Source organism: Mycteria americana, chromosome 1 (genome assembly GCF_035582795.1).
Source record: "Mycteria americana isolate JAX WOST 10 ecotype Jacksonville Zoo and Gardens chromosome 1, USCA_MyAme_1.0, whole genome shotgun sequence".
Lineage (NCBI taxonomy): Eukaryota > Metazoa > Chordata > Aves > Ciconiiformes > Ciconiidae > Mycteria > Mycteria americana.
In genome coordinates, this window is record NC_134365.1 from 121,620,904 (window position 1) to 121,648,369 (window position 27,466).

The 27,466-nt window shown below is 43.6% G+C and overlaps 1 protein-coding gene across 2 annotated transcripts in view; it reads right to left on the minus strand.

The window, feature by feature from the left end:
- Nucleotides 1-4,796: 4,796 nt before the first annotated feature.
- Nucleotides 4,797-27,466, minus strand: part of KCNJ6 (potassium inwardly rectifying channel subfamily J member 6) — a 50,960-nt gene continuing 28,290 nt past the window's right edge. For both annotated transcript variants that reach the window (XM_075491859.1, XM_075491858.1), the window contains one exon: nucleotides 4,797-5,122. In XM_075491859.1, the coding sequence (XP_075347974.1) occupies nucleotides 4,797-5,122 (326 nt within the window). The remainder of the gene's footprint in view (nucleotides 5,123-27,466) is intronic.

Sequence of the window (27,466 nt, forward strand, 5' to 3'; positions counted from 1 at the left end):
CCTTCCTCCTGCCAGCCAGGGTTTCTGGGCGTAACATCGTGCATCCTCTCAGGGCTGCGTGCTGCTGTACCTGTCTGACAGTGAAGCTGGAGTGAGATAAAACGACTCGGCTTCCCTCCACCTCCACCTCCTGGCGAGGCTATTCTGGTGGATGGTGTTCAGAGCACATCAGACCCAGGCCTGGCGGGATTTGCCCTCCTAGGAGACGCAGTAGCTGGTTGCATTCAGAAACATAGGCAAAGGCTGTGGTGCTACACCTCTGCAGATAGCAGCTGACTGCTGGCTGTGCTGGCTCAGGAGGTGAGAAACCCGAGCACCGTGCCTTCCCCAGCCTGAGCTCTGCCATTTAGCCAGGGAGCACCCTGGTCGATAGGATGGAGGCTGTTATGGACCCAGGGAATGAGGAATTTTCCATTCTTCCATTAAAAACACAAGGATTTAAAGTTTCTTTGGGCTAGCGGGAGAATTGAAGAGCTAGTCGGCCCTTGGCATAGGGGCTGGGGCTCTGCTGTTGCTGTTATGGCAGGGTTAGTTTCTTGGGAGAAGTGGGATATGGCTTTGAACCTCCTGGGCTGAAGAGAGCACTGAATCCAGGTCTTCCCTCTCCTAAGTAGCCCAATACCATGCAGCTGAGCGAAATGGGAACTTCTGCCCTGTGGCTGAAAAGAGAAGAGGGATTTCTTCCCTGGTTTTGAAAGGCCTGAGTTTCCCCTTTAACTCCAGCAGAGGAACATGGGCAACCCCAGATCTGGGCACCTCTGTGCACCAGGGTTAAATCCAGAGCCTATCTTGAAGTCAACTTCAAATCATCCATCAAGCATTTTCCTCTTGCATTTGCTAGCACCTTGTCCCACCTGGTTCGGTAGCTGCCCGCTGGGGACCCTTCTCTGGCATGCCACCTCCTTCCTCCTGTGCAAGGGATGTGCAGAGCTCTGACCCAGGGCTGTGCAATCCTCTCTACCTGCACGCTGGCAGCAAGGCCCTTCGTAGAAGCAGACGTTCAACTTTGGTCACAGAAGTTAAATTTGTTGGGATGGCTCACATCAATGCCAATGACTGTGGTTCTGTAGGGCAAAGATCTAGATCGCAACAGCTATATACTGCTCAGAGAAGGTTTGCTTTTTTTGATGCCTATTTTGAATAATTTCTGAAATTTATTTTAATGCTTGTAAGATGGTATTTATTGCTAAATAATAAGCCAGAGCTTCAAGTATTTGCTGAAGGTCTAATTATCACCTGGTATAAATTTGTTGCTCCATTAAAAGCAGTATGTCTGTGTCTATTATCAACACCTGAAAGATCTGGTTTGGAAACTTGGGTGGGGGAGAAACAATGTGTGTTACTCAAAAAAAAGAAAGAAAGAAAAGAAAAAAAGAGAGGGAGCCAGGGAGGTGTGCAACACTGTGCATGAAGTCTGTACAAAATACCTCTGCGGCATTTCTGTTCATTGGAAGAAGGAATTGGGAGCTGCAATAGATTACTGAGAGCTCATATTTATCTCTGTAAATTCTTTTGCTCCTGGAAATCACAAGGTACTCTAAGAAAAAGACGTCAAAATGTATTAGTGAAGTATATAGAGATGTAATGGGTCTTGATTAATTATGTAGTCAATTATATTAAAATGTTGCATTATTCATGCTCCTTAAATGTGATTTGTGAAAAATATTCCCATAGGGCACTGATATTTCATGGTATATTGTTTAGGATTAGGAGATGAAGTTCCCAGGTTAAGTTATTCACTGTTAATGAAAACACCACTCAGTATATACGGCTTGAAAATCCATTGTTAATTAACAGCATTCAATTCTTAATTGTCTTTTTACCAGTTCAATTGAAATCATTGACACAAAATACATTGTTAAACTGCTTAATCAATCATTGTAGAAAAATAGAGGTGTTTGATAGGGACATTCTAGTACAAAGTTTACGTGAAGCTTCCCTCTTGAAAGCTTTAGAGGCTTCTATTATTTTTTTAAGCTTATGTTACAAAAATGAGAGTTCATAAACTTTACAGTCCGTACTACATTAATACCAAAGACAATAAAATACAGAGGGAGAGAGAAAAAGAGACGAACACACACACCTTAAGCTTGAAGTGCCCTATTCACAAAAATATAGCTTACACATGCGCATGCCCCAGTGGCGGAAAGTCTATTTTTTTGTGCTAAAGGACACAAAAAAGGTTTACTGAGGGCCCTGAGCTGCTGTTCTGATTAACGCAAACTTTTGTTAAACCGCAGCAATGAATTATAGAGTGGCCCAGTAAATTACAAGAGCAAAAAGCAGGTTTATCCTCAGAGGAATGGTTTGCTTTCAGCTCGTGCACCTTTCTCTAGGACTGACACACACGGGTGGCTCGTCGCTACCGACGCCAGGCTCCCCCCGGCTCCTCTGCTATAAGGCTTCTGTCTTCCAGCGGAGCTGCGGAGCCACCCTTCCTTAAAAACGCTCAGTACCTCTCACGGGTAGCCTTATGGGTGGGTTGCGATGGATGAACGGGAGCACTCAGCAGCTGCTGATACTGGGGCAGAAGAATGAGCTTTGAAAGGTCGGTAGCAAAACCAGTGTTATTTCGCAAAAGTTAAGTGTAAGTAACCTTTACCGAGTTGACAGAATCAGCCATCCCGGGTGGAGGGAACAAAAAAATCCGTATTCTGCACCGTTCCTTACATCATGCTGCTTTGTGAAAGCCTCCTAGGGAAAACATTCAGAGGTGAAACAAAAACTTTCCATCCAGCCTGATCTGCCAGTCCCTGGTGTGCAACCCTTTCCCCACACCCTGCTCTGCCCACCTCAGCACGAGGCACAGCTGGAGGGCCTGCGGAAACCCCACTGATTAGCCACACACTGTGAAAATTAGCAAGGGGCAGTTGTTTCAGCAAAAAAATCAAAAATAGGTGTAAAATTAATGTGAAAGCTATATCACAGTGCAAAATTTCCACCTGCCCACTAAGTTTCTCCTGAGGTTATTATTTTTCTCTTCTATTTTAGTGTAAATGTGTCTGTACAAAAATGCTTCAGATTCTCTTCAGTGTATTCTTCCTTTCCGGAGTAGGCAGGCATAAAAAACAAAATTAAGGCTGCAGCTTCTTCTCCTTCGCTGACAGAAATGCTGTTCTTGATGGGCCTGAGCGAAAGCCCACCGCAAGCAATGCAACCTCTTTTCAACAGGTAGTATTTTATGCACGCTGGGCCTGACTGAGCAGTCCTTAGCACTGGGCAATCCCGCACCGTGTGAGCAGCCCCTTATGTAGCACGTCCGTGCGACTGTGAGCGTACGCATCAGCTCCCCTACTCGTGAGTGCCGCCGTGTAAGCTATGCAAATTATCACAGCCCTGTTAGTTTTGAAGTTGCCAGGTCGGAACGTACAGGATTTACACTGATTTACGACAGCCAAGGAGCTAACCTAAGGTGAAGAAAGTCGTTCGGGAACCGCTCTTCTGAACACGGGTGGCAGGAACCATGTGTTTAGCTGAGAAACCCTGTTGAAACATATAGCCAGGCATGTCGCACCAGCCGTGACTTTGCAGGACCGGCCAAGCACCGGCGCTGTCAACAAATGAATTTCATTGATTATGGCTTCAGATGAAATTCAGCTGTTTCTTTCCCAGCTGAGTAGCTAAAATCTACTCACTAAGGTGCAACATTTGGTTTTCAATGGCTTGTGCTGTTTGTGGAGCAAACTACGCCGCCGAAATCCCATGGTTTGGGTGGGGAGAAGGGAGAAGTTTCCCTAGATATTGCACATAAAGGATAGTATCTCCACGTGAAACATGCTCGCTCTGTTAAGAGTATACAGGAAATTCTGGTTTGCCATGAGTTTGCCACAGCCTAAATTTTAGGTTGAACTGCCAAAAAAAGAACCAGGAACGGCTTGCCTTATTTGTAAACATTTTCACAGTATATCAGTAATTATGTTACAATTTCTTTACCCTGCCCTCTCCCAGACTTATGGCTTTTTAGAGTTGGTAAAACGATCTGTTTGGCAAACAGTGAGGTACTCTAAATAGCTGCCAGTCTGGTACACTGAAGAAAATGTCATGCACTAGAAGAGCCATAGATATAGGGGAAAAAATCAATATTACAATCCAAATATTAGAAGAGAAATGCCTACTCGATGGGTAGTTGGTTTTTGCATCCCAATATTTCTAGAACTCTGTTTCTAAACCTACACTAATTACACATCTATGTACATTATTTAGAAGTTCTTTACTACAGTACTTTTGTACATGCGGTGTTTATTACTAAATGGAAAGAGAAAGTAATTACATAAGGCATATGTACAGTATCGTGTTGGATTGCAGATCCCTCTGCTCACCTTCGTCTTAAAGCTGCAAGGCCCATTTCATAGAGGCTTGTCACTCAGTGTGTGAAACTGTTCTGAAATACATAAAAACTGGAGCCAAGGCCCATTACTTTGATGAGCATTAATTAGTCTTCCTTTTAAATCCCTTGTATATATTCCCATTGCTTTTGGGTTTTTTTGTTGTTGATGTGAATAAACCTGGAGGTCTGAACTCAGAGAGGTGCCGAGGAAGCCAGCAGTCGTTACCAGGGTGGGGATCGAGATTCCACCATCGATAATGGGTATTGCAGCTTTAACCCATGCCTTTGCTTAGTCTGTGAATCTCTTGAGTTTAAATCGGGCAGGTAGATATTTCGCATCTTAAGTACGTATTTTCCCGGAATTAAGAGTAACAAGGAAGGAAAAAAAAAAGGCGTGTTGGAGAAAGAAAAGGGGAGCAAAGAGGGAGAAGATACAAGAGGTGGTGTGGCCCTTATGCCTCCAGTGGTTCTACACTTTGGACTCATTCTCCAAGTTGGCCACTTCACCATTTCTTTCGTTTTGGTCTTCTTGATTCTTTTCTTCCTCTTCAGTTTCCAGCTCAGCATGCTGGTCCAGCTTGCTGGAAACAGACCACGTCAGGGGCAGTTCTGCTCGGCTGGCCATCTCTGCCAGCTCTTTGGCACTGTAAACGGGTGTGTTGGTCTCATACGTTTCATGAAAACTGTTGTAGTCAACTTCATAAAATCCGTCCTCCAGAGTGAGGACAGGGGTGAAACGGTAACCCCACAGAATCTCACTTGTAATGTATGAACTTCGAGCTTGGCAGGTCATTCCTGTAACAGAGAAGGAAGAAGTGCTGTAATAAGGACCCACTGCTTTCCCAAATCCTTAATTATTTATTCATATAGGCAGAGAAGTGTTTGTAAAAAGACATATGCCAGAAAAGAAATAGGTTTGACATCATATGAGGTTAAGCTTAGAAAGCAATTTTACAATGTGTAACTTATTTGATGGCCTTCCCTTCTGTGCGTGTATATAATAACAAGTGATGAGTCTGTGAACAAAGATTAACATTTCTTTATTAAATGCAGTTCTTCTTCCTGTATTTCATCAACGAGTAACTCACCCGCTGACGAGTCTCAAATGGCTTATTGAGAGTGTATGTGACTTGCATCGTGCCATCCTTGGGTTCCCTGGCGTGTAATGAACCCACGCTGCCACGTCCAGCAGTTGCCCAGGGTAACTGAGGAACTTACGGAAAAGCTTTTCTCTGCTGGAGCAAACCCCTGAGCCTGTGATCCATGGGTTGACTTGGTTCCCCTAAAGGCTGGAGCCACCTTTTAGTTACGCTGCTTTGAGGTTTGGGCTGGTGACCGATGCGCAAACATCAGCAAAACTCCTGAAGGACGTTGTGATAATGTGTGGTGTTGATTTCAGACAACTGGGACTAATTTCTCTGTTACCTTCCCTTCACAGCTCTGCTGAACCTCACTCTGGGAGCTGCTATAGGGCAAAACCATCTGTGAGGTACTATATTTTGTTAAGAAGCATAGAGGGAGGCGGCTGTTCCAAGCTCAAAGTGCAGTCCAGAGTCTCCTCTGGGTGAAGAAACACCTGGCCATGGCAGGGACCCGTGACTTGGAGAACCTGCCCCATCAACTCGGGAAAATGCTACAATAAAATATTAATATTCAGCAGTGGAAGAGGAAACCCAGCTGACCAGGAAAAGAGTCAGGAGAAGTGAATTTAAGAGGCAAAACCATGCTGCCAACAAAATGGGAGTACACAGAGAGAACGTGATGGTTTTCCTTTAATTATTTGCACATTATTAACTATGTATTACTAAGCAAACGTCAGCTAAATGGTATATGTCAAATACTTAGTAAATAATGATACATAACCCCTGGACAAGCCTGCCACACATCAGTTATTGTAGAATCAGGTATTTAGAGTATCAGGTATCAGGTATTTAGAATCAGGTATTTTAATTTAGCAATTAAAATTGTTTAATTTGGGGGGCACAAATGGCAGTCTGTAGAAAAGCACATCATTTCTCTGTGCTGCTGGCATCATAGCAAGTCACATGGAGAGTCTCAGGAAGAGCAAGCATCGGTAGTTTAACGTCTCCAATCTTCTTCAGGGCTGTGCAAACTGCTCTAGATAATTCTGCCCTCGTTCTCTCGAGCCTCCTCTCCAAGCTCAGATAACTTGCTTCCGATGGGTGAAAATTGCTGTTTCTTGGTACTCTCTCTTTTTCACTGATACCATTACGTTTAGAAAGACATTTACCAGCTGTGACCACACTGTGGTACTTCAGCGCTTCTCCATCATTTCCCTCCGCTTACCGCAGCACCTCAGGCCCTGCAGAGGGGTGACTGTCAGGGAAAGCTTTAGCAGGAAAACTGCTGCACTGAAAACTGAAAACAGCCAGGCAGAAACGGGACTGTACTTCTGCTATGCTTACTGATCTTAATTTCTCTTTCCTTTTGCCTGCCAGAAATACTCAAGCCCTTGTTTTTCTTGGTTTTGCAGGACAAGACATGTTTGCATTTCAATTCTCAAGTAATGCACAAATGGAAATATAAAGATCTTACCATTTTTCTGTTCATTTCACAGGAAGGGCTGAAGGACATGAAACTATGTGACAAAATCATCTCTTGCGAGATTTTCTGGGCGGTTTTTAGTCTAAAGGAGATCTTCTTTCCCACAAAATGACAGAGGCAGAGGAACTTGGCAGCTCACAGAGCACTGTACATACGAAAAACGCACTAGCTGTGCAGCAGCTTCCCCAAAGGGTCATTTGGTTTTTGCAACGCTCTTCTGGGCAGACCCAGAAGCGTGGGTGCAGTATTTGGTAGGAGCTCCCTGCCCCGGGAGGGAGGCATCAGCAGGCTGGGGGCAGAGAGGGCCGGCAGCAACCCGTGCTGGGGTGGTGCCTGCCCTGCTGCCTCAGGCACCCCTCCGGGCTGGTCTCCTGCCAGCTCCTTTGCTGCTCCTTGGTGGCACGCCGAGCCCAGCGACCCCTGCATGGGTTTCCCCAAAGGAGTGTGCCGTTCCTAAGACTCATGTGTTTCTAATCCCTTTCTCTGCTGCTGAAATTTAGCTTCAAAGTGAGTGGGAAATTTGGAGATTTTATTACGAGGGCAATGAGATTAAATAAAAAAAAAAAAAAAATTGAAGTCCCATTGAAGCAGTATCACCTTCCTGTGCTCAGACCAAGTACTTGGCGATCCTGCTGCTTTGATCGGAAAAACTCATTTGACCGGTGGGAAAGAGGGGGGCAATTTTCTGCAGAAGTCAAGAAGATTAATTGAATTGTGTTAGAGTTACAGCTCATTAAAAACGAACAGTCATCTGAAATTTTGACCCATCTCAGTTTTTAATTTAGTCTCCCATTCAACAATGATTTAATACCTGTTTCTTTCCACAGCTAGGCAAAATACTTTCAGACCCAGAATGAAAGAGTTAGGATTTTTCAAGCAAGTAAGCTGAAATCAAGAAAAAGACTTTATCGAGCGAAGGGACGTGTGTATGAGAGAGACCTTATTATGCTCTCTAAAGGTTTGAGAAAGCTAACACAGGAAAAATTTGTAAGTGGATCATAATGATTCCAGATTAAAATGTACCACAGTTGTGGAGAGCCTTGAAGTGATTGCCTGTGTGCCTGCGTGGCTCTGGAAGCAGAACAGAGAGATTTCTGCAGTTCTGCATGGTGCAGCTTTACCAGCTTCTGCCTGTGCTGGCTCAGAGGTCCTTCAACTCCACAGTCAGCAGAGCTTCTGGACTGCCTTTTCTGCATTTAAGCCCTTATCATATATTATGGTCTAATTTACACGTTTCATTATACTCCATGGTTTTAATTGTCCTGTAAAAGGAAGTGTGACTTTTATTATTTGCTGGAAGTTCTAAACGTGCCCTTGGTTGACAGGGGAGGCTGCATCTTGAGTGAGGTGAGGGCGTTTTAGGCTTCAGGTTTCCAAGTACTGCATGATTTATTCAGTAATTGTGTGGTTTATAGGTAGCCAGAGATCTGTTGCACACTGGTTTTTAAAATGATTGTGGTTTGACATTTTGACTAGTGTCTTATTTTAATTGGATCCCTTCAAGGTAGATGAGAGCTGGGGAGCCTTTGGAGCTACTTAGCTCAGCATTAATTGGACTTTTTCAAAATAAGCCGGGAAATTAAGAGACCCAAATAATTCATTCTAAATTAATTAAAACTATAACCGGAAGGAACGGTCTATTTGAGAAGCAGCGTGGGAGCCCGATGAAAACCTCGGGGCTGGACTCTCAGGCCCTGCTGTGACGGGCATGGAGTGATGCCGGGGCAGCGGGTGGTGACGCAGGAGCGTTCCCGCTGGGCTGGGCAGCCGCTCGCCCCGCGCGTCCCGGCACGGCAGCTCCGCGGCTCCCCGCACCATCTGTCCCTGCTGCCTGGCACAGGGAGACGGCAGTGGCAGGATTAGGTTGCCCTGCAGTGGGCTTGCGCTGGCACCTCTTCACCTCGCCGCAGACTGTATTTTAAATACGCTGTGAGCTGAGGAGACCTCTGATGGTTGCCCTTAACTGCTGTCTCACTCCTTTAAACTCGAAGCATTTTTGATGAGCGGTAATGAGCCTTTGTATATATTGCAGCTTTCTGTTAGGTCCTAATGACAGCATTTCGGTCTGTTTGTTTTATGTTTGCGCAGGCTAGGGAATCACGACTGAGTGTTGTGCAAATACTTGATGGCTGGGCAAGTTACCTAAGAAGTAAAATTAATTGCCATCTTACTTCATTGTGGGTTTTTTAATTATGTTTAATGTTCAGTTAGAGCTTTGTGGCCTGTAACCAGCGTCATAAGAGTTGCCGCTTCTCTGTGAAAGACACATCACGGTGGATGCTGTTCCTATCGCTCCCCCGTCCCCGTTCTTGGGTCAGAACTATGCAGGCAGAGTTGCAAGGTGAATTTTGGTCCTTGTTATATTGGAGGAGGCAAACTAAATTATGTGGATTGGGTGAAGGAGACTTTTTTTTTCTGAGGCAGCCAACCTAACATGGCAACATTTTTATTGTTTTGCTTTCAAAGGGGAACAGAAAAGGTCCTGCTGACAGTGCTGGGATTAGCTCCATGTATCTGAAATCAGCAATTAGATACTACTTTGGATAGTTCCGTTACCACACAACCAGTGTAATTAAAACTTTAATCTATCTTCTAAATGCTTATTATTCCTGTTCAACAGGCAAGGAGCTGAACCGCACAGAAATTTGAGCAACGTGCAGAGTGAAGAGCGGCTTGTGAGCAGGAGCCAGCCTGCTAAGACACCTTGTGCCTGCATTGAATTAGACACACAGCTGGGCTCCTGCTGCAGGGTACCTGTGCTGGGGTGGGGATGCTGGGTACCTGCTCATGGGTTAGGCTGCAGAGGACTCGGTCACATCCCTGACATTATGTCCTGCTTGCTTCAACAAGAAGCTGGGACCTGGCTCCTGGTACGTGTGGGCTGTTCCTCTCCACAGCACAGGCTGAGGTGGCTCCCTCTGCCTGACTGGGAGCGTGGCCACTATTTCAGTGCACCCCATCAGCAATTTTTCTTGCAGCTAGAATGAAAGGTTTTATCAAGCTTAATATTTGCACCATGCAGTCTATGAAAATGACAGAATAATTCCCTTAAGCTGTCGCTGATATGCGGGTAAGGTTACAACCCCACCTTTGACTGATTAGAATTAATAACAAAGTTGATGTCGCCTCCAGATTCATTACTCTTGAAAAGTCGCCCTATGCAGTTATTTTGAGGTTACGGTTTGTTCATGCTGTCTACTGCTATTTAGGCTTATGCTTTGCACTGTCTTACAGTGCTACAAGGGTTTGGTGTGGTGACCCAGAGTGACTTGATGCATTTCCTCACAGCGCACTTAATTTAAGATTTCATGGTAGCTTACACAATAATATGTTGTGTCGTGCACTCTCACCATATATTATTTCACTTTGTGATGGGAGCCATCAAAAACGAAAATGCTATAAAAATGTTAGGGGGAAAAAGGGTACTTCAGAATCATGGAATCAAATACATGTTTGGGCCAAAATACAGTGATTTTCAGCTCTAGGTCAACCTACTGCAGATTACACATAGCGACAGCCTCATTCAGCTTTTGTTTTACTTGGGGGCGGTCTTTATTACAACAGGACTCTTTATTTTCAAATTCCACTCCCGTGATAAAAAAAGGAGTCTAAATGAAACAAAGAGGGCAAGAATTACAACCCATTACTGACTGCATCTTTTTGGCTGACAGCCACGATGTCAAGCCGATTTCGAGGTTCGGTGATTTTCTGCCGGGACTTAGCAGAATGAGGCAGACTTTCTGCTGCACAAAATTGAATGGGCTGTCCCGTGAGAATGACCCATTTTCAGTCATTGCATGGGAAGTTTGCTTCACAGTTCAGCCTGGAGTAAGACCTCAGCAGCAGAGGACTCAAGTGTGCACAGAAAACAGTGGCGTCCCCATGTCTGGGGTGAGTGGAGTTTCACTCAGGTACAGGAGGAGTACAGAATTTGGTCTGGGGTCTCCAGCTGGGAGCTGAGACTTCCAAGTGCGTGTGCAATGCCCCTATTAAATTACTTTCTCCCTGTCTTTATTCATAATTTCCTTTGCTGAGGTATCACTGTAGAGGTTTTGATCTACTTCATCAAAAGCTCATTTGTATGATAAGGACTTTTTAAAAACAAACCCAAACATGTAGGAAGTTCACTACCCCTTAAGATTAATTCCTATAGCCTCTGTGTCAGTGCTCATGATGAAACTAGTTTACTGTAGGAATTATGAAGAAGGGGAGGTGCTGACTTGTAGCATTAGAGCTGACTTTTGCACCTTGCCTGGGGCAAGGGTGAGAAGATGGGATAATTTTACTTAAACACTGTGATAACAGCACTAATATTGAGGTAATTAGATGATCGTGTGCCTAGTGTCTGAAACTCCAATATGGTGCTCAAAAAAGCTACAGTGACTTTCTAAGTTTGTATTTGAGCATTGGTCCTGTGTTCATTAAGTATCACCAAGCAGCGTCCTACAAGGCAGAGAGATGGTCTCTGCCTGGATGACCTTTTTGTCTCAAATATATTTGGTGCAAGATTTGTCAGTCTGCTATTTTTAGATGTTAAGGAGAATGAGAAAGCAATGTGTGCTATTAAAAACAAGCAAAAGGCTAGGAGTCAAGAACTCCTGATTGATACCTTGGTTCTCCTGCAGATGTTGTGTGGGCTTTGGCAAATTACCTAGCTTTGCCGGGTCTGTTTTATTGGTGTGCCACAAGGGACGTGCTGAGATTTAAAGGCAGTAGATGTGCTTGCAGTATATTCTCTTCCTCATCTAGACTTTTGCTTCAAATTTGTACTAAACAATTCTCCCTGGTGTGAAAATGATTGCCTCAAAAAGGAACAGAGATTCAGAACAAAATTTCCATAGTGCCACCAAGTTATTGTCAGAAATATTCTATATTAGTTAATTTGTTCTCTTTAATCAAGCTAAAAAAAAAAAGAAAAAAAGAAAAAAGTCATGTTGTACCCTGAATTCACCACTTTTTGTAAAGCCTGAAGCATTAGTTGTCATTGCTGGAAAATGTTGCAAATACCATGCTGTGGTAAGACATTTTCCCCCTCCTTTTTGTATTTGTGCACATCTGACAAGAAATCAGTGTTTTTTTCAGTTTTGAGTAAAAAAATTAAATATATACAACCTCTAATTCAGAGCCAGCAATGTGAAATTCCAAGGGATTCTGATAACTTGATTCAGAACACACCTGGAAATTGGATGCTTATCCCATCCTGAGCAATGTCTAAAGCTCTTGAAAGGAGTGAAAACTGGAAGGGTGCTGGTGAGCATTTCAATGTCTCTGTGTCTCAGCACGCCTGGGAATCTGTGCACAGCATCCTCGTGGTGTTGGTTATGAACGGTGTGCGAGTCTTCTCCATGTCCCAGCTGCATGGCAGCATGGCCGCTCCTGGCTCTGGTGCAGCGACCGGAGAGAGGAGTGTGTGTGTGAGTGGGAGAGGAAGGGACGGGGGACAGATGTTTTTTCCTGTAAGAATGTGAGAAATTAACTTGCATTGGCTTTTTTTGTTTGTTTTCTTTTTCCTTTTTTAATGTTAAAACTGGTGCTTTTTTTTCTGTAAATGGTTGGAGTAATTTGGTATTTCTATTTTCATATTTCTTATTGAATCAGACCAAGAAGCTGATCGCTATATTTGCAATTTTATGGCTTTGATCTAACGCCATCTGTGAATTCTGATCAGAGGTCTTTGTGGTAGCTGCTGTCTTTGTCTCACAGCTGACGACAGGACCAGGGACAGGCTCCACATCAGAAAATGCAAGTTGCCATGGAGTGGGCTGGAGCAGCTGGCCTGACCACCACCACCAGAAATAAAATCACGTCCCCCGTGGGAGAAGACATATATTATTAGGTCACATTTGCACAAGAGGTGAATATGCATAGGAAATTGAGCTGCTGAGAAGCCATAATTTCAAGTCAGTGGGACTTTCTGACACTCCAAAATCTATTTCTTTCTAAACAAGATGAAAAAAAATAACAAGTATAAAAAAATGGAATTGATACAAAGTTAAATTCTAAACAAAGTTTAACTTGGATCAGTCAAAGCATTCTGTTTTCATTCTGAATTCTTCAAATGTGATATAGTGTATAATGCAGCATCTAAATTAGAAAAAGGTGGCCATGTTTCAGTCTTTTTCAAAATATTAAAAAAATGCACTTTTTTTCCCCCAGTAGGAGATTTCAATGCCAGTGAAATATTTTCCAATGGAAAAATGCTGAGTTAGAAATGTTTGATTTACTTGGTTAATATTTCTCCTATCAAGAATTAAATGTAATTCATTGAGTATTTTGTGTCTAATTTCTTGCTTTCTAACTGCATGTAGCTTAGTCTGAGAAATGGTACACGCATAAGGCAGAAAAGCTTGTGTGATTCAATCTCAAATATGCTGCCACTTTTAGCTAACAGTACCATATCCATTGTCAATAAACAGCTTCTCAAAGAGACAGTACAATTGCTATTCAGCCAATATTTAACCTTCATTTAGCCTTATATTCAGGCCATGCCCAGCAAATCAAGCTGCCTGATGTGTATGAATTTTAATCATTTTTTCAGCTGTGCTTTTTAAAATGGATGATGATTGCATTTTTCTGTCGACTAAATCTGTGGAAATTTAATATATCAAACAACGCAGTGTCTGACCAGAGAGAGGAGCTTGTTCCAGAATTGGCACTCGGAGTCCTTGGAAACGGGAGACTCAATTTGGTGGAGCTGGAACATGAAGTACCAGGATTTTGTACCCTACTCTGTGTTTGACTGTTGGGATACATTTATAGATGTGGTGGTTTCTCAGACATCGAATGCTTGAGCACACCAGGCAAGTGCTTTATTTCTCCTAGCAGATACCTGCACAGGAGGATATAGGGGAATTTTGTTTTAGAGAAGCTGCAGTACATGGTTGTATCTTCGGTGGCTCTGCTTTCAAAATGTGAAGTGCTGAGTAAACAGAAGACCTGTCCTGCCCTTTTAAAAACACATGGCTATTAATCCGTGGGCTTCCTCCTGAATTCTGGCCTGCAGATGGGATGCTCTCCTCCGGCGCGGTGCACGGGCAGCCTGCTCCGCAATTCCCTGACAAACGGCTGGGAGCAGGCAGCAAAGGCACCGGGCTCCAGCTGAGCCGCCTGCTGCTGCCTCGCCGGAGAAGGGTCTTGGCAGGATTTTTCGCTAAGCAGCGCAACCTGACCCATCAGGGCTGAGGTACGGCACGGAGCAGAGAGGATCCTAGGTGGCAGGGGGTGTGGGGAAGACCCCTGGCAGTACATTAAGGCTAGCGGTCCCGTTTATGGTTTTGGACCTCTCCAGCTGTCTTGCTAGGATGCTTCCATAACAGAGAGGATGACCAGCCAGCAAGAATCACAGCCTTTGCATGAGTTCCTGTTGGCTCCCTATTTCTTTTCCACAGTCATAAGCAACGTCTTTAATTCTTATACCAGAGAACCTCAGGAAGTACATAGTTCAAGCAAATATTCTGGTTTCGTTACCTTGGCATTTGAAAGCATTTTGGGCTCTGTCTGTTTTATGGTCTCTCTCCAGTCACTGGATTCACTGCTGCTGGGGAAAAACATCTCATAAAAGCACCAGGAGAGGAGAGGATGGGGGACACCCAGCTGCACACCGGTATGCAGCGATGCTGTGCCTCAGTGGGCTTCCTGCAGCATGATCTCAGGCTGAGAGAAGCTAAAGGGCAGGAAACCCAGAAGCTCTGAGTCCCCTTCCCTTTCCCTCACCTTTTATGAAGGGGTGGAGGGCCACAGGAAAATCTAGTTTTGGATAAAAGAAGGGTGAAGAAGGAGCTGCCTGAGCTCCTTGCATTACTCATCTTGGGGAAGAAAGCAGTAGAACAGCTCCTGTTCTTCTCTGTTTGGCATAAACCCAAAGGCTAAATGAGATCAGCACCTCAGAAGCAGGTTCCTCTCTCTCCACTCCTTGCTGGGGAAGCAGAAGATGGGAAAGGGACAGATAGAAATGGCAGATAGGAAATGAAGAAAAGAAAAATGCATCCTCTAACACTTCTAAGCTTCACAGTTTGATAAACCCCTATGTCTTTTTGGAAACTCCAGCTTTGATGGGCAGTTTGGATGGGAACTGCTTCTTCTCCAAAATGTTCAGGCTAACGTTGCAAGACGCAATCGCTCAGATGCACCTGCAGCAAGCCTCCCTTGCAATGCCCAGGGATGCCATTAGTAGACCTGGATGCTGTGCAGGTTGCCTGCTTAACTGCTGAGAATATAGACCCTAAATGCATTTGGCCTTGGAAAGGGGTAGAAGCATTGTTTATGTGAGAGCTCTTCCAAGATGGCATCCTTTAAGACGTATACACAGACAGCCAACCTTTTGTGGAAAAAATATAGCTGATGATTGCTATATTGGCTCTATGCTACATAACTCATAGCATATGCAACCCTCTTGAGAAACTTGTATGTAGCACACAGTAGTAACTGGGACTGAGAATAGAACAAGACATGGTTGGGCATTGCTGAAATCCCACATTAACATTAATGCCAAGGGATGGCTGGGAGAAAAACCCCTTTAGCTGGTATGATGCTTGCTGTGAAAGAAGCATTTTCTGTAACAGCTTGTACCTGCTGCACGCTTGTGCTGTCATGACTGTGAGATAAATGCTTAATTAAAATAGATGTGTGATCTATTTCACCCCTTGCTGTGCACACTTCTTAAACATGTAATTTGAGTCTGCGTGTTTGGATGGCGTTTGTTTCTCTTCTTAAAACGCTACTTACAAAGAGAACAGAACATCCAAGGTTTGCTCTAGCCTGAACTTTACTAACTGAGAGCTTTTTATAAAAATGTCACATTTTACTGGGGAAATGTTTGTGAACCCAGGATTAAAGACAAAACACTGTGAACATGCAGCTTGGCATGCTGTAAAATTCAGGAAATAAGGAAGATCACTAAGCTTTTTGACAACAAAACCTGTGAATCACCCACAAAGTATTCTGGTGGTTGTTTCTAGGTTTGTGGCTAATGGCATTGCTGAAGCCTGGTTTAGCTGTTGTGAAATTGGAGGAGGAGATGAAAGAGAGTTCAGGATAAAGCACTTGTTTCTGCCAGGCAGATGCTGGTGAGAAGTGATGTTTGGAAATGCAACATAAATAAAGAGAAATTATGTTCCATCCAAAATCACTTGGATTTTTGGTAAGCAACAAAACATCTCAGTGGGGTTGCCTGGGAAGTTTCATAACAGTGCATCCTTTTAGGTGTGCTGGAAAACAAGCTAAACTTGGGTAGGTGGTACTTGCTTTTAGAGGAGACAACTTGAAGAAATCAGTTTTTCTAAAGATATCTTAGTTTCAGAGATGATATTTTTGATTTATATTTCACCCAAAAGAGTGCCAAGAGGACTGGTGTAGAGGTGCTCCATGGTTTTCAGAGGAAAGCTCTAAATCCTGACGGCATTGCTGAAACCGTCATAGCTACCATTTGAGAAGGCCAGCTATTATCACATGTCAGCCTACCAAAAGCAGCTGGGCATGGGGATATGTGACAGCTGGATCGGTCCAGCTCTGTAGCACTGGCTAATAGCAGCACAGCTGCTTTCTGGGTCTTTAACCAAGCAAGCAACCAGCCCTTTTTCTGGGCATTTTGGACAGAGCTCAGCTCCTTGAAGGTGTTGCCCTTTGGTGATGGTGGTTGGACATGTGCTTAATTCAGCTGGCAGCTCCTCCTCTCTTCTCTCTGGTGGGGCTTAATCATGGACCTGCCTCTAGCCCCGTTCCTGTTCCTATGACCTGTTGGCAGTATGGCCCTTGGGAGATGGAGAAATTTTGCTCAGATGTTTTGAAGCATGCCCCTGGCTTTACAAGTCTTCAGTGCAAGAGCTGAAGGGGCTCGTTGCTGTGGTCCTGTCTGAAGGACCCCCACAGTGTACATGGCCCAGAGCTAACACCTGCTCTGGGAGGAGGAGGAGGAATATCTGGACTAATTTTGCTAGTATTTCAAATGAGGAGTTTGGATAGAAGACCTTATACCCTTTCATTTTCCTAATGGGAGAGAGTTTAAGCAACCAAATATTTGTTCATGCTATTATTTAGTGTGATTGGTCAACTCCTTTATAAAAATCTTTTTAAGGGAAACTGTTAAACACCCTAAGCTTAAAAATTCATCTGTCATAACAATAATCTTTAATTAAAACTTAAATTAGGTTTATTGATTCAGCTATTGTTATCTTTATCATAACAAAAGAATCAGCCAATCCCAGACTTCATGCAGCTCTGATTTTTGATGAACTTTTGCAGGCCTTCTAGCAGTTATGCAAAGAAAATCATCTGTGCTGTTAAAATCCTCCCACTGAATAGCAAGTGGGTTTTGATTTTTTTTTCTTTTTTTTTCAGTTCATAGGATGAGACTTATTAAGTTGATGCTTTCAGGTTAATAATATTGGCTATCTGTCAACTTTAGCAGCATATTTTTGAAATGCAGGACTGAGCAAAAACTGGCTGCCTCAGGGAATGAGATGCAAAATCTTTCACTTCTGAAACGCTATTTAATATTCAAGTTATGTCAAAATTTGTATCCATATTTTAGCTGCTTGGCATCCTGTCTGATAATAGGTGCTATTAATATACCTGCTAGTATATCAACGACCATTTTAGAAAAATTAATATTTCACTTGGTTTTAATTGACTTTGGTTTTATTCGAGGTGGTGAGGAAGAAGCTGATTCTAATCTTTAATTACTGCCTAGCATTTAGCAATGGGTCCAATAAAGGAGAACAGCAGCAGTAGAGTTGGGATTTTAGGAAAGCTTCAGTACTACTCTCCTGATATTTCTATTCTGGGAAAAAATAGGAACAACACATTTCAGGCTCTAGGCTTTTCAATCTAGCACTTTCCTCAATGCCTGAATTCATTTAAAAGGAAAAAAAATGAAGCAGAAAACCAGCAAAAAGTTATTTTGCTCTATTCCTTCTTCATGTGTTGTAAATATTTAAAGTGTTTCTGGGAGGAGCATAGACAAATCAATCCATAAGAATACGTGTCTGATTTTGCCTCAAATATTTCCAACTAGTGATGGAGCAGAGAAATCCTGAGTTTTGTTGACATGTGCACCTCATTTATGGAAGCAACAAAGAGTCGTCAGGACTTTTTAGCACCCCAAAATTCTTCTTAATTTAACAATATTTATCTCAGCTGGTGAGAAAAATGAGTTTTTTTAGTAAGGAAGAAATAATGAGCTTGAGAAGAGGTGGCTAGGAATGTCATAAGCTGTCTGAGGAAGCAAGGAAAAGAGGGTGCTCACACTCAGAATTGCGCAGTTCCCAGAGGAGAGGTACCTAAGACAGTGCAGAGGAGTCCTGAAGCAAAATGTCTGGGCTTTTGAAGCAAGAATCACCGTGTTTAAAAGCCTGAACAATGTTGTCTGTTTTTCCTCAGGAATTTGTGTTCAACACTGAGGATGGGCTTGGTGTTCAAGCAAAGATGCTAAGCTTTTTCTCCTGGAACAATGATCACAAAGCACTTGTTTGGCAAAGGAATATTTGTCTCGGGGTGTTGTGGTGCTGGGTGAGAGCTGGGTGGGTACACAGGGCATGAGCGGTTCCAGTCCTGCGTGGCCGTGGGCACTCGAGTGCTTCCACCTTTACCGCTGTGGGTTGTTTCATTCCTCTGTATCAGTCATGAGGTGGCACTCTTTTACCAGAAGAGATAGCTTACAAAGATTTTGAAGTGTGCATGTATCTAAACTAAGAAAAAAGAAGCAATGCCAGGAAAATATTGTTGAGAGATTATTGCAAAAGTTACGTTCGAAATGTCTGGGTAGGCAGGCAGATGAGACACCAAGATGCTGTGTGTTTGTGGCAGGAATGTAGTATTTGAAGGAGATACCTTGCTGAACGCTCTTTGAGCTAGAGTTTAGTAGCTTACTCGATTTTCTTCTGACTCCCTTACAGATTTGAGGCATTTCTGTACACCAGCTGCAGACTATATTCTTCTTCATGACAAGCACAATTACACAGTCTCTTTCTTGCAGCTTTTATTACTGCTGCCAGACCACTGCTAATTTGGAGCACTTTGTTGATATATGCTTTGTACAATGAGCACTTGGCTAAAACTGGACATCCTTCACTCTGATGATATCCTGCCTCTCAGAGAATAAACTAGACCAAGGTCCCGGTTTCAGAGGTAAATGGGGGAAAAAAATAAACCCAGGCATTGCTGGCCAAAGAGATCTGTCTCAAACTTTGCATACGAGTGTTTAACATGAGGTTTTAAAAAATGTATGCCATAGCAAATGGCAAGCACAGCGCCAGATTCTAGTCTCAGTCAGCAGCAGTTCAAACGAGGACCATCTTCTGTCAGGATATAGCTATTCCAGACTGCAGACCTGACTCAGATCTCCACAGTTTTACACCTCCATGGGATCCTTGCTAAGTCCCAGGCAATCTAGCAGATGTCTGCTTGTGAGGCACCATCCCCTGGCTCCTGCTGTGTTCCTAAGGCATGCTTAAGCTCCAGGATGGGAAAGAGAAATAAAACTTGGCATGGTCTCTTTGAAAGTTTGCTGACCCCTTCTCTCCTTCATGCTTGCAGTGAACCAGGCTTGGGTAGTAGGGGAGCTCAGGGATGGCTTTAAAGCTAGCCGTGCTTCCTTCAAACAGGGTAGATCACAACGCCTGGGAGGAAAAATGCAAGAGTTCGGAGACAAGGCAGGCTGACGAAGGGGATGGGAGTTTGGGAGGAATTCAAGAGGGCATCAGAAGAATGCCAAATCCAACCAGCTCTGTGCCATGAAGTGAGCTCTTCTCTTTCCTCCCACCATGACGAAACTTTTCCCTGGCTGCCAAATGAAATACAGTGCCACTGCCTTCACTTCGTATTTACTCCAGGCAGAGATTTTTTTAACCAGAGAGATAAAAGAAGCAAAAACTCTGCACAAGGCACTTTATTATCTAACTAAACCTGGGAGGTGCTCCTGGGGCAGGTGATAGATCGATAGGGTCACCTCGGCTTCTTCCCCTTGCTTCTCCTCTCAGCCCACCTGAGGATCTGGGCCCTGATGTGAGTAAGTGTTCACCACCCCTCTGAAGCTGAACTCCTGCCTGGCTAACCTGAGATCAGCGCGGGCAGAGCTGTCTTGAAGAATGAAGACTCTTTTTTCTTTTTAATCACATGTTTCCAAAGAGAAAAGGGAGAAAAAACTGCCTTCGCTTACTCCCAGCATGGATGTGAGTACAGGAAAAGAATTGAAAAATGTATCTGCACCCCAAAAAGCCAAAACCCTGACATTACACGTTGCTTTAAGAAGCGACTACAGAACTGGCACGTGCTGGGTCCTGTGTGCATAGAGCATTAGCTGCTACTTATTCGGCACAACCCAGATTATTTGCTTCTTGTGTTTCCTATCAATTTTTAAATTACATTTTATTCTGATTTACTGGAAATGGAGGTCAATGCAAATACAACAATACAAGTGCAGAATGTATTATGTCAATAAGTTTGCATCAGAATCCAGAAGCCCAGTGGGGAACAAATTACTGAGGCTCAGAAAGGATAGTACTAGTAATGTTTGGCTCTTATTTCCTGTTACCTTTTTTCTGAAAGTCTCAAAGGAAGGGAAATATTATTATTTTGTTTTACCAATGGGGAAATTGAGGCAGAGAACGATGACTTGCCCTGAGGCCTCATAGGAGGTGTGTAGCAAAGAAATGCTACTGTGGTGAGAAAACATACATTTTGATAGTCATTTGGGGGCATGCTGTCTGTCTGCTGTCCTTTGATGTGAGCCAGGAGGATTTTTTGGCCTAAAGCACTGATGCAGTTTTCATGGAGAGCTAATGTTTTGGAACAGCATTTTTTCAGGTCCTGTTATTTCAACACAAGGCAAACTTCTGCTCATTACCAGCATCTCAGCAGAGCTCAAAACCTTTCCTAAGACCATTTCTCTCCTTTGCTTTAAGCAGAGCAGGGTATGGATGACAAAACTGGAGAGCTTGTTTTGGGAACAGAAGGCAGATGAGATGGATCACGTCATGGAACGTGAACATGTTTTCCTGCAGTCACAATTGTGCTTCCTCAGCCTTTTCCTGTTGTCTGCACAGTGGAGCTCTCCCCTTCTTTTAATCGCAAATGAAAAATTTCCTCTATCAGAATAACAGAGATTTTGCCTGTGGGTGCTGTGATAACATGAGGCTGTGGCATATGCACACGCACATGCGCACACACACACAGATATGTAGAGCTGTGCGGAGATACCGAGGTCAGTGATTTTGCGGTTCTCCTATACCCAAAACAGCAAATCCTTGATGTGTGAGCCTTGGATATCCTCAGTCCCTTCAAATGCTTAATGAGATAGGTTGATTATCATCAAATGAAAATTACTTCTGTCGTATGGGGGGGGAGAAGAGAATTTAACCGGCAGCAGTGAGAAAACAATTAACAGACTTCAGAGAGGCAATGGGATAGTTAAGATGTTGTTACAAGAACATAACTAGGAAATGATGGAGAGATCAGGCTATTATAAGCATATGGTGAAACTGAACAACAAATCACCGCAAAATACTGTGGTATGATGGGATTAAATCAGCCAACACGAGTGAAGCTCTGTTGCAGAGCGGTGCAGAAATGTTTGGGTTTTACATTTTTGGGAAAGTTTAATGGCATTCCTTCCCTCTTCCCCCACACACAAACATTTGTAGTGCGGAAAGCTTCGCTTGATTTCTAATTTGGGAAAATGCTGTATGAAAACTCATAGTTATTTTTCTGCACGGTTTACCAGGGTAGTATTACACATTTTGGCTGCAAGAAAGCTCTGTAATAAATGACAGTTCTTTCAGCCTGTGGGCAGTATACTGTCCAGCTATCAGTCTTGTAAATGTTTCCATAACTATTGAAAAGTTGAAATAATTTGGAACTGTGGCTTAACACATTATTAATCACAGAGCAAAGGGTTTGCTCTGATTTAACCAGGCATACTAATGTAAAAAAACCCTGTGTTCTTCTCAGATGCCAGCACAGGTATAAAAGCATAGTTAATCATAAGCTGCTCCCATGATTGAATACAGGCTTCAAGGCTGGTATTTCAAGAAGCATTCCTCAGAGTTTGGTCAAGTATGAAGGCTTTCATTTAACAAATCCCTTTGTGAACTTGGCCAGGTTGTTTGTGTGTTGATGTGTGTGTGTGTCTGTGAGTGAAGGAGAAGATGATTAATATCTCATTCACTTTCCTGACTGATAATGAGAAAGAGAAATATGATACGGTCCCCTCGTGAACTGACTGCTCTAGCTGTGATGTGTGCCTTATGGGCCAACCAGTGATCCCATTTCTACAGGCTTCCAACCAGCCAGCTCATGGGTCCAAAGCCGACAAGGTCATGGCCCAATCCAAGGTTCACAAAAGTCAAAAGTATCTTCTTGCTGCATTTCTTGGCTTTTGGAAGGGAGCAATTTAAGTCTGGATGAGAGTGGGTTGCAAAAGTCTCTATAGGAATGGGGTTGCTCTTCAGGATCCCTTACCTTTGGGGAATTTCTCCAGTTTTTCGTGTGACTGCTTTATCACCTGAATGTTTCTGAATCCAGGTGTGGTAATACATATGGAGTGACAACAAAAGAACTCAGCCCAAGGGAATGAGGATGTCATGACTTGGGTTATTCATATCTAAAAGGTATAATTCAGCTTCATGAACTCTGCAATACCTAGCAACAATACCACAACAGCTTTCCACTACATAAGTGCCACATTCAAGCCAGATCAGGCTGGCCTGCTGCTGTTTAGGTTATTGTTGTACCTTGAACTAAATTGCTGTGAACAACTATCTCAAAAGAAGGAGCACAATCAGAGCCCTGACACTGCAAAACTCCTGAATAATGCTGTAGCTCGCTGATCTGTTGCTAACAGGAGAAAGATGGAGATTAAGATGGCAGCTGCAGAAGAAAATTCACTTTGCAGCCTTCTTACACTGTCGTATTTAAGAGAGAAAGCTACAAGTATAACTGATGAGGTATGATGCTTTAGAGGAGGACAGTTTGGATTTGCAAGAAGCTTTGAATGTCTTGTTTTCCCACAAGCGCTGCCATCTCCCTTGGTAAGCTAATTTTAAAAGTTAATGGACTAGATCCTTCGATGTGCTAATGCTGCATTGTACTGCTTCAGTGGTGCAAAAGAGCACTAAAGTAGTTGTTTCCTTCAGTCGCTGGAGGTTTTCCCCTGTCCCAGGGAACTGCTGGGCAATACAGGTCAGCCAGAAGGGATCTTCCATGATCCCTGATATGTCTGGAGCAAAGACTCCTGGGGAAGAAGTGGGATGAGAGGTGTAACCATACACCCTGATTTTGAGTGACTACTGCTTTAGGGCTGTAGGCTGACAGCAAAAATAATTTTAGAAGCTACTGATAGAGCAAATATTCCCAAGACTGGAACAGCACTGAAGGACTCCAAGTGGTGTTTTGCTTTGCCACTGCTCCTCCACCCAATCGGTAGACGTGGGTCCCTGCTACTTTTGACTGCATACTTGGAAGAAGCCGTGAAAAACAGTGAGGGAAATGATTCCTTGCAACTCGTTTCCTCAGCTGTGCTGACTAAACAGCCAATTCCCTTTTTTTGTGTGAGTTACGCCTACTGGCACGTGGCTGTGGTCAATGCACACTGCACTGAGTTAGGTACCAGCTGCTCGGGGACCTGAGAGGGGATGCTGACCCAGCACGGCACTGACGTATCCACTGTGCAGGCAAAGGAGAGTCTAAACTAAAGGCTAGTGCCGTGGGTTGTACCATCTACCCAAATCCTGCAGTGCACCCACTTACTAACTCCATACTTACATGATCTGAACCAGGGGTTTGGAAGGTTTTTGTAGATACCCTGGAAAACCACAGGGTGCAGCAGCAATGGTGTCCATTAAAACAGTACCAACTGTGATAATGTTTGTCAGAAAGAAGAGGAAGCTGGCAGGGAGCAGTAACAACTTCAGCTGGCCAGTTGTAATCTGTTGTCTTAAGTCAATCTGACTCCGAGCCAGGGAGAGACCCTGAAAGACAGACTGACTGCACAGAGAGAGCCCTGAGCCCCACTCTCTGTTTGCCTCACCCTTCTGATGAGAATACAAGCCCACCGGAAACCAATATGAGCAGGGCATCTAAAAAAAGAAACAGCAGTGAATAGGCAATCAGATCCGGTCACTGTCACAACTTGGTGCCATCATATAGCAATAGTTTAAACTTTCTGCCGCTTAATTCTGTCATCATCCAAGAGTCTAGACAGGCTCCCTGCTTTTCTGATTCAGACTGGTTGTTTTCCACACAAGAGCTTGAGGTTATTGTTGCTGTTTTTTAGTTGAAGGAACAATCTTGTTGGAATTAGTCTGAAACCAGAAATGTGGGCAGGTCTTAGCACAGCTGATGATTCTCCTCCATTTCAGCCAAATGGACTGACTTTGGGCCTAAATAGTCCTCTTTCATCTCCAGGCTGGGCAATGCAATGCAGTTCAGCAGGACATAAAACCATGGGTCCAATCCATGCTGAATGCTGAAGCACTTCCAGAGACACATCTTACCTGTCATTTGATCTCTATAGGAAGAATAAAAACCTGTGCTTATTTTCAAGATGCTCATTACCTGAGACCAGGATAACTGTGAACTGTTTCCATCTTGGGTAAGGATGGTCAAAATGGAACTTTTTTGTTTTTACAGAGGCAAGAGACTGAGAAATAAACTCCAATGACAACTAAAACTCAGTAGTTTTCATCTGAAGTGCCAGACAGGCATTTTTTACCTTGTCTTTTTAATACAAACACAGAATAGCATGGATCAAAGATAAAAAAGAACCAGCCATCACATTTGATACACACTTCTGATGCAAGGAGGCTGTGGACCACTTCTGATACATTTCAGCTGTGCTGCGTAAAGTCTTTAGACACTGCAACAGCAGGGATCTGTCTGAGAATGGGACAAAAAGGAGCTCCCTGAGTAGACAGTAATGAGACCAACAGGGAACACCTCTTCCTGGGGAAAAGCATTATTTACAAAAGCAGTGTTGTTTCTTGGGGCAGTCAGGAAGGGGCTGTGGGAAAGGATACAGCACTAAGAAATCTGAAGTACAGAATAGCAACGTGAGTGGTCAAGAGCATCTTTTCTTTTCCCCTAGGGTACATGAGCTACTGGGACAAGACTAAAGGGCAGGTCTGAATTTTCCTTTTCTGGTCTTATTGTGCCAAGTGTGAGGAAGCAGAGAGTCAATCAGCTGGGCCACCCATGAGCGGAGTGGATGGCTCAGTGGGACAACCCCTCAGGGGTCATGACCATGTAAGCAGGTGGGGTTGAGGGCTGATTCTTTGTTTTGCATTAGGCTTTGATACTCTAGAGGGGAAAAAATCTCTAGGCTAACCCAAAGACTGCTGCAAACCCACTCCCATGCTGCACTTTCCTAAAGGACTTCCATGCAGGAGCAGCACAGATAACATCCAGGCTGAGCAAAAATGCTGTGTGATGGAAAACTGAAGCTGTAGAGAAGTGGCTGGCATAGGAGCAGACATGCTCCTTCTGCCTTGTAGGTTAGTACAGCTTCACAACGTGTCATAGAGAACTTGAGAAAGACGTTTTGATTCCAGAAAATATTAGTCCTAAATCTCAATGTTTTATGGCAACATGGAGAGGCATAACTCTCAGGTGTACCTGCAGGCTGTCAGCACCAGAACACAACCTAGAACGTGAATAACAATAGCTGGAGAAGTTTTGAACTGTGCACATCAATGTGAGCTACAAGAGCAGAGAAAGTTTCATGTGTTCAGCAAGGATGTGCATGGATTTTCTGTGTCCTGAGCCACGCTGGTCTTGGTGTTGGTAACACTCCTGCTACCGGTCGTACAATTCAGCATTTTGAGGTGACCAACTCAGGTAAATCTGAGTTGAATGTAAATCTGGCCTCTGTGTGGCAGATCTGCCTTAAGGGAGGGCAGTGGGGAAGATAAGAAAATGTTCTTTACTATTTCCTTTTGTCTATTCCTTTCTCTTTCTCTCCTTGTCAGAGAATGAGAGATGCCTGTATGTCAAACTGACACACCATCAGGTATAAACTTGAGCTGAAGGAAGGCTGTAATTTGAATAGGGGCTCTGACAGGTTTAGAAACAATAGCACTGTTTTAAGACTGAACTTGGAGGATTTCATTCATTAATAGTGTAGGTGCTGCATAATACAGTTTTCATAAATCTTTCTTCCTGTAGCAGCTGGAACATTCCTTCGTCTACTCATTCTGCTGAATTCAGGGGGACTGAACACAGCTGAAAGATCTTGTAAAAGGGGCCACTAATGAAGTGAAACTTCAGGGAGGTCGGATTCAGTAAATGAAGACCTGCAGTGATTTGACGGCTGCTGAGAGAGCTGTGTGGAAAAGAAGCTGAAACTCTCACAAACCACAGAACTGGTTTGAGATTAATTCCTCAGCTCTCAGTTGAGATCAGTGTCACAAAATTAATGAACTGGTGTCACTGGACAAAGTCCGTACTTACACATGGGAGCTGGTATAAAACTAGCTGAAACTCAGTAGAGTTGATTGAAGTCCATGATGCTGTCAGCACAGATACAAACCTTGAATTGAAAAGCTGTAGGTCAGAATTGCAGAGATTTTTTTCACCTGCGCTTTCTCAGAAAGTAGTCCAAAATTGTTCTCCTGTGTCCCATATGAGGGCCTTAGCAGCGGGGTGGGAATCAGACATGTGGGTCAGACCTAATTGCTCTTACCTTTAAGGGGTCAGGTTCACTCGGACTCTGGTTTGCAGGTAGGTAGATGGGATGGCCTTATGGAGCCTCCAGGAGAAAGCTGGGTTCATAAACTGTCCATCATCTTTAATGTTTTGGCTAGAAGACTTTGGACGTAAGCAAGCTAGTTAAAATAACCGAGTATTTTTCTGTTTATCCAGCACCATAAAGGACACACGGAGGAAAGGGCTCCAGTTTCTTTCTGATGAAGCCAGGGTTAGATCACTGGGCTGACAGTGGGACACAGGCTTCACTTCTTTGGAGAGAGCCAAAACATCGTGATAAATAAAGGTGTCTCCTGGCCCCAGAGAGAAGGAAGACCCAATCCTCTCTTAGAAGGAAGGGAATCTCTTCTTCATTCCTGAGAGTCTACTTCAGTAGCACCCACGCACTGTTCCTTGTATTGGAAACTTAATAACTTCACTTGAAAATCATGCCTCTTTGATGGCAGTGGAAATAACATGACTTTTAAACAAGTAGAGGAGACTGTCATTGAAGTCGAGCCAGTTATGTGGGAGTCAGATGATTAAGGTAGATATGATGTAGGAGGGAAGAAATACTATCATTTGGAAAAAAATACTGTATTTTGAACAGGTTTAATGTTCTCTTCCAGGAAAGTGGGGTTGTTATTATTAAGTGCATTACCAACATTAGATGCAGGGCTTGATTCTCTATTGATGTGCCTTCTCTGTAATTGTTCACATCCATGCAAATTGCCTATGAAATGAGTCTAAGTTGTTACTGAGTTGTACAGTTGAAGTCTAGGGCAACTGTGTGCTCACTTTTTCAAATGTAGAAGCAAAGAGGCAGAGGGTGAGGTGAGAGGGAATTGCTCTCTCAGTCCAGGTCACACCAGTGTCTGCCTGTCTGTCTGTAATGCAGCAGCC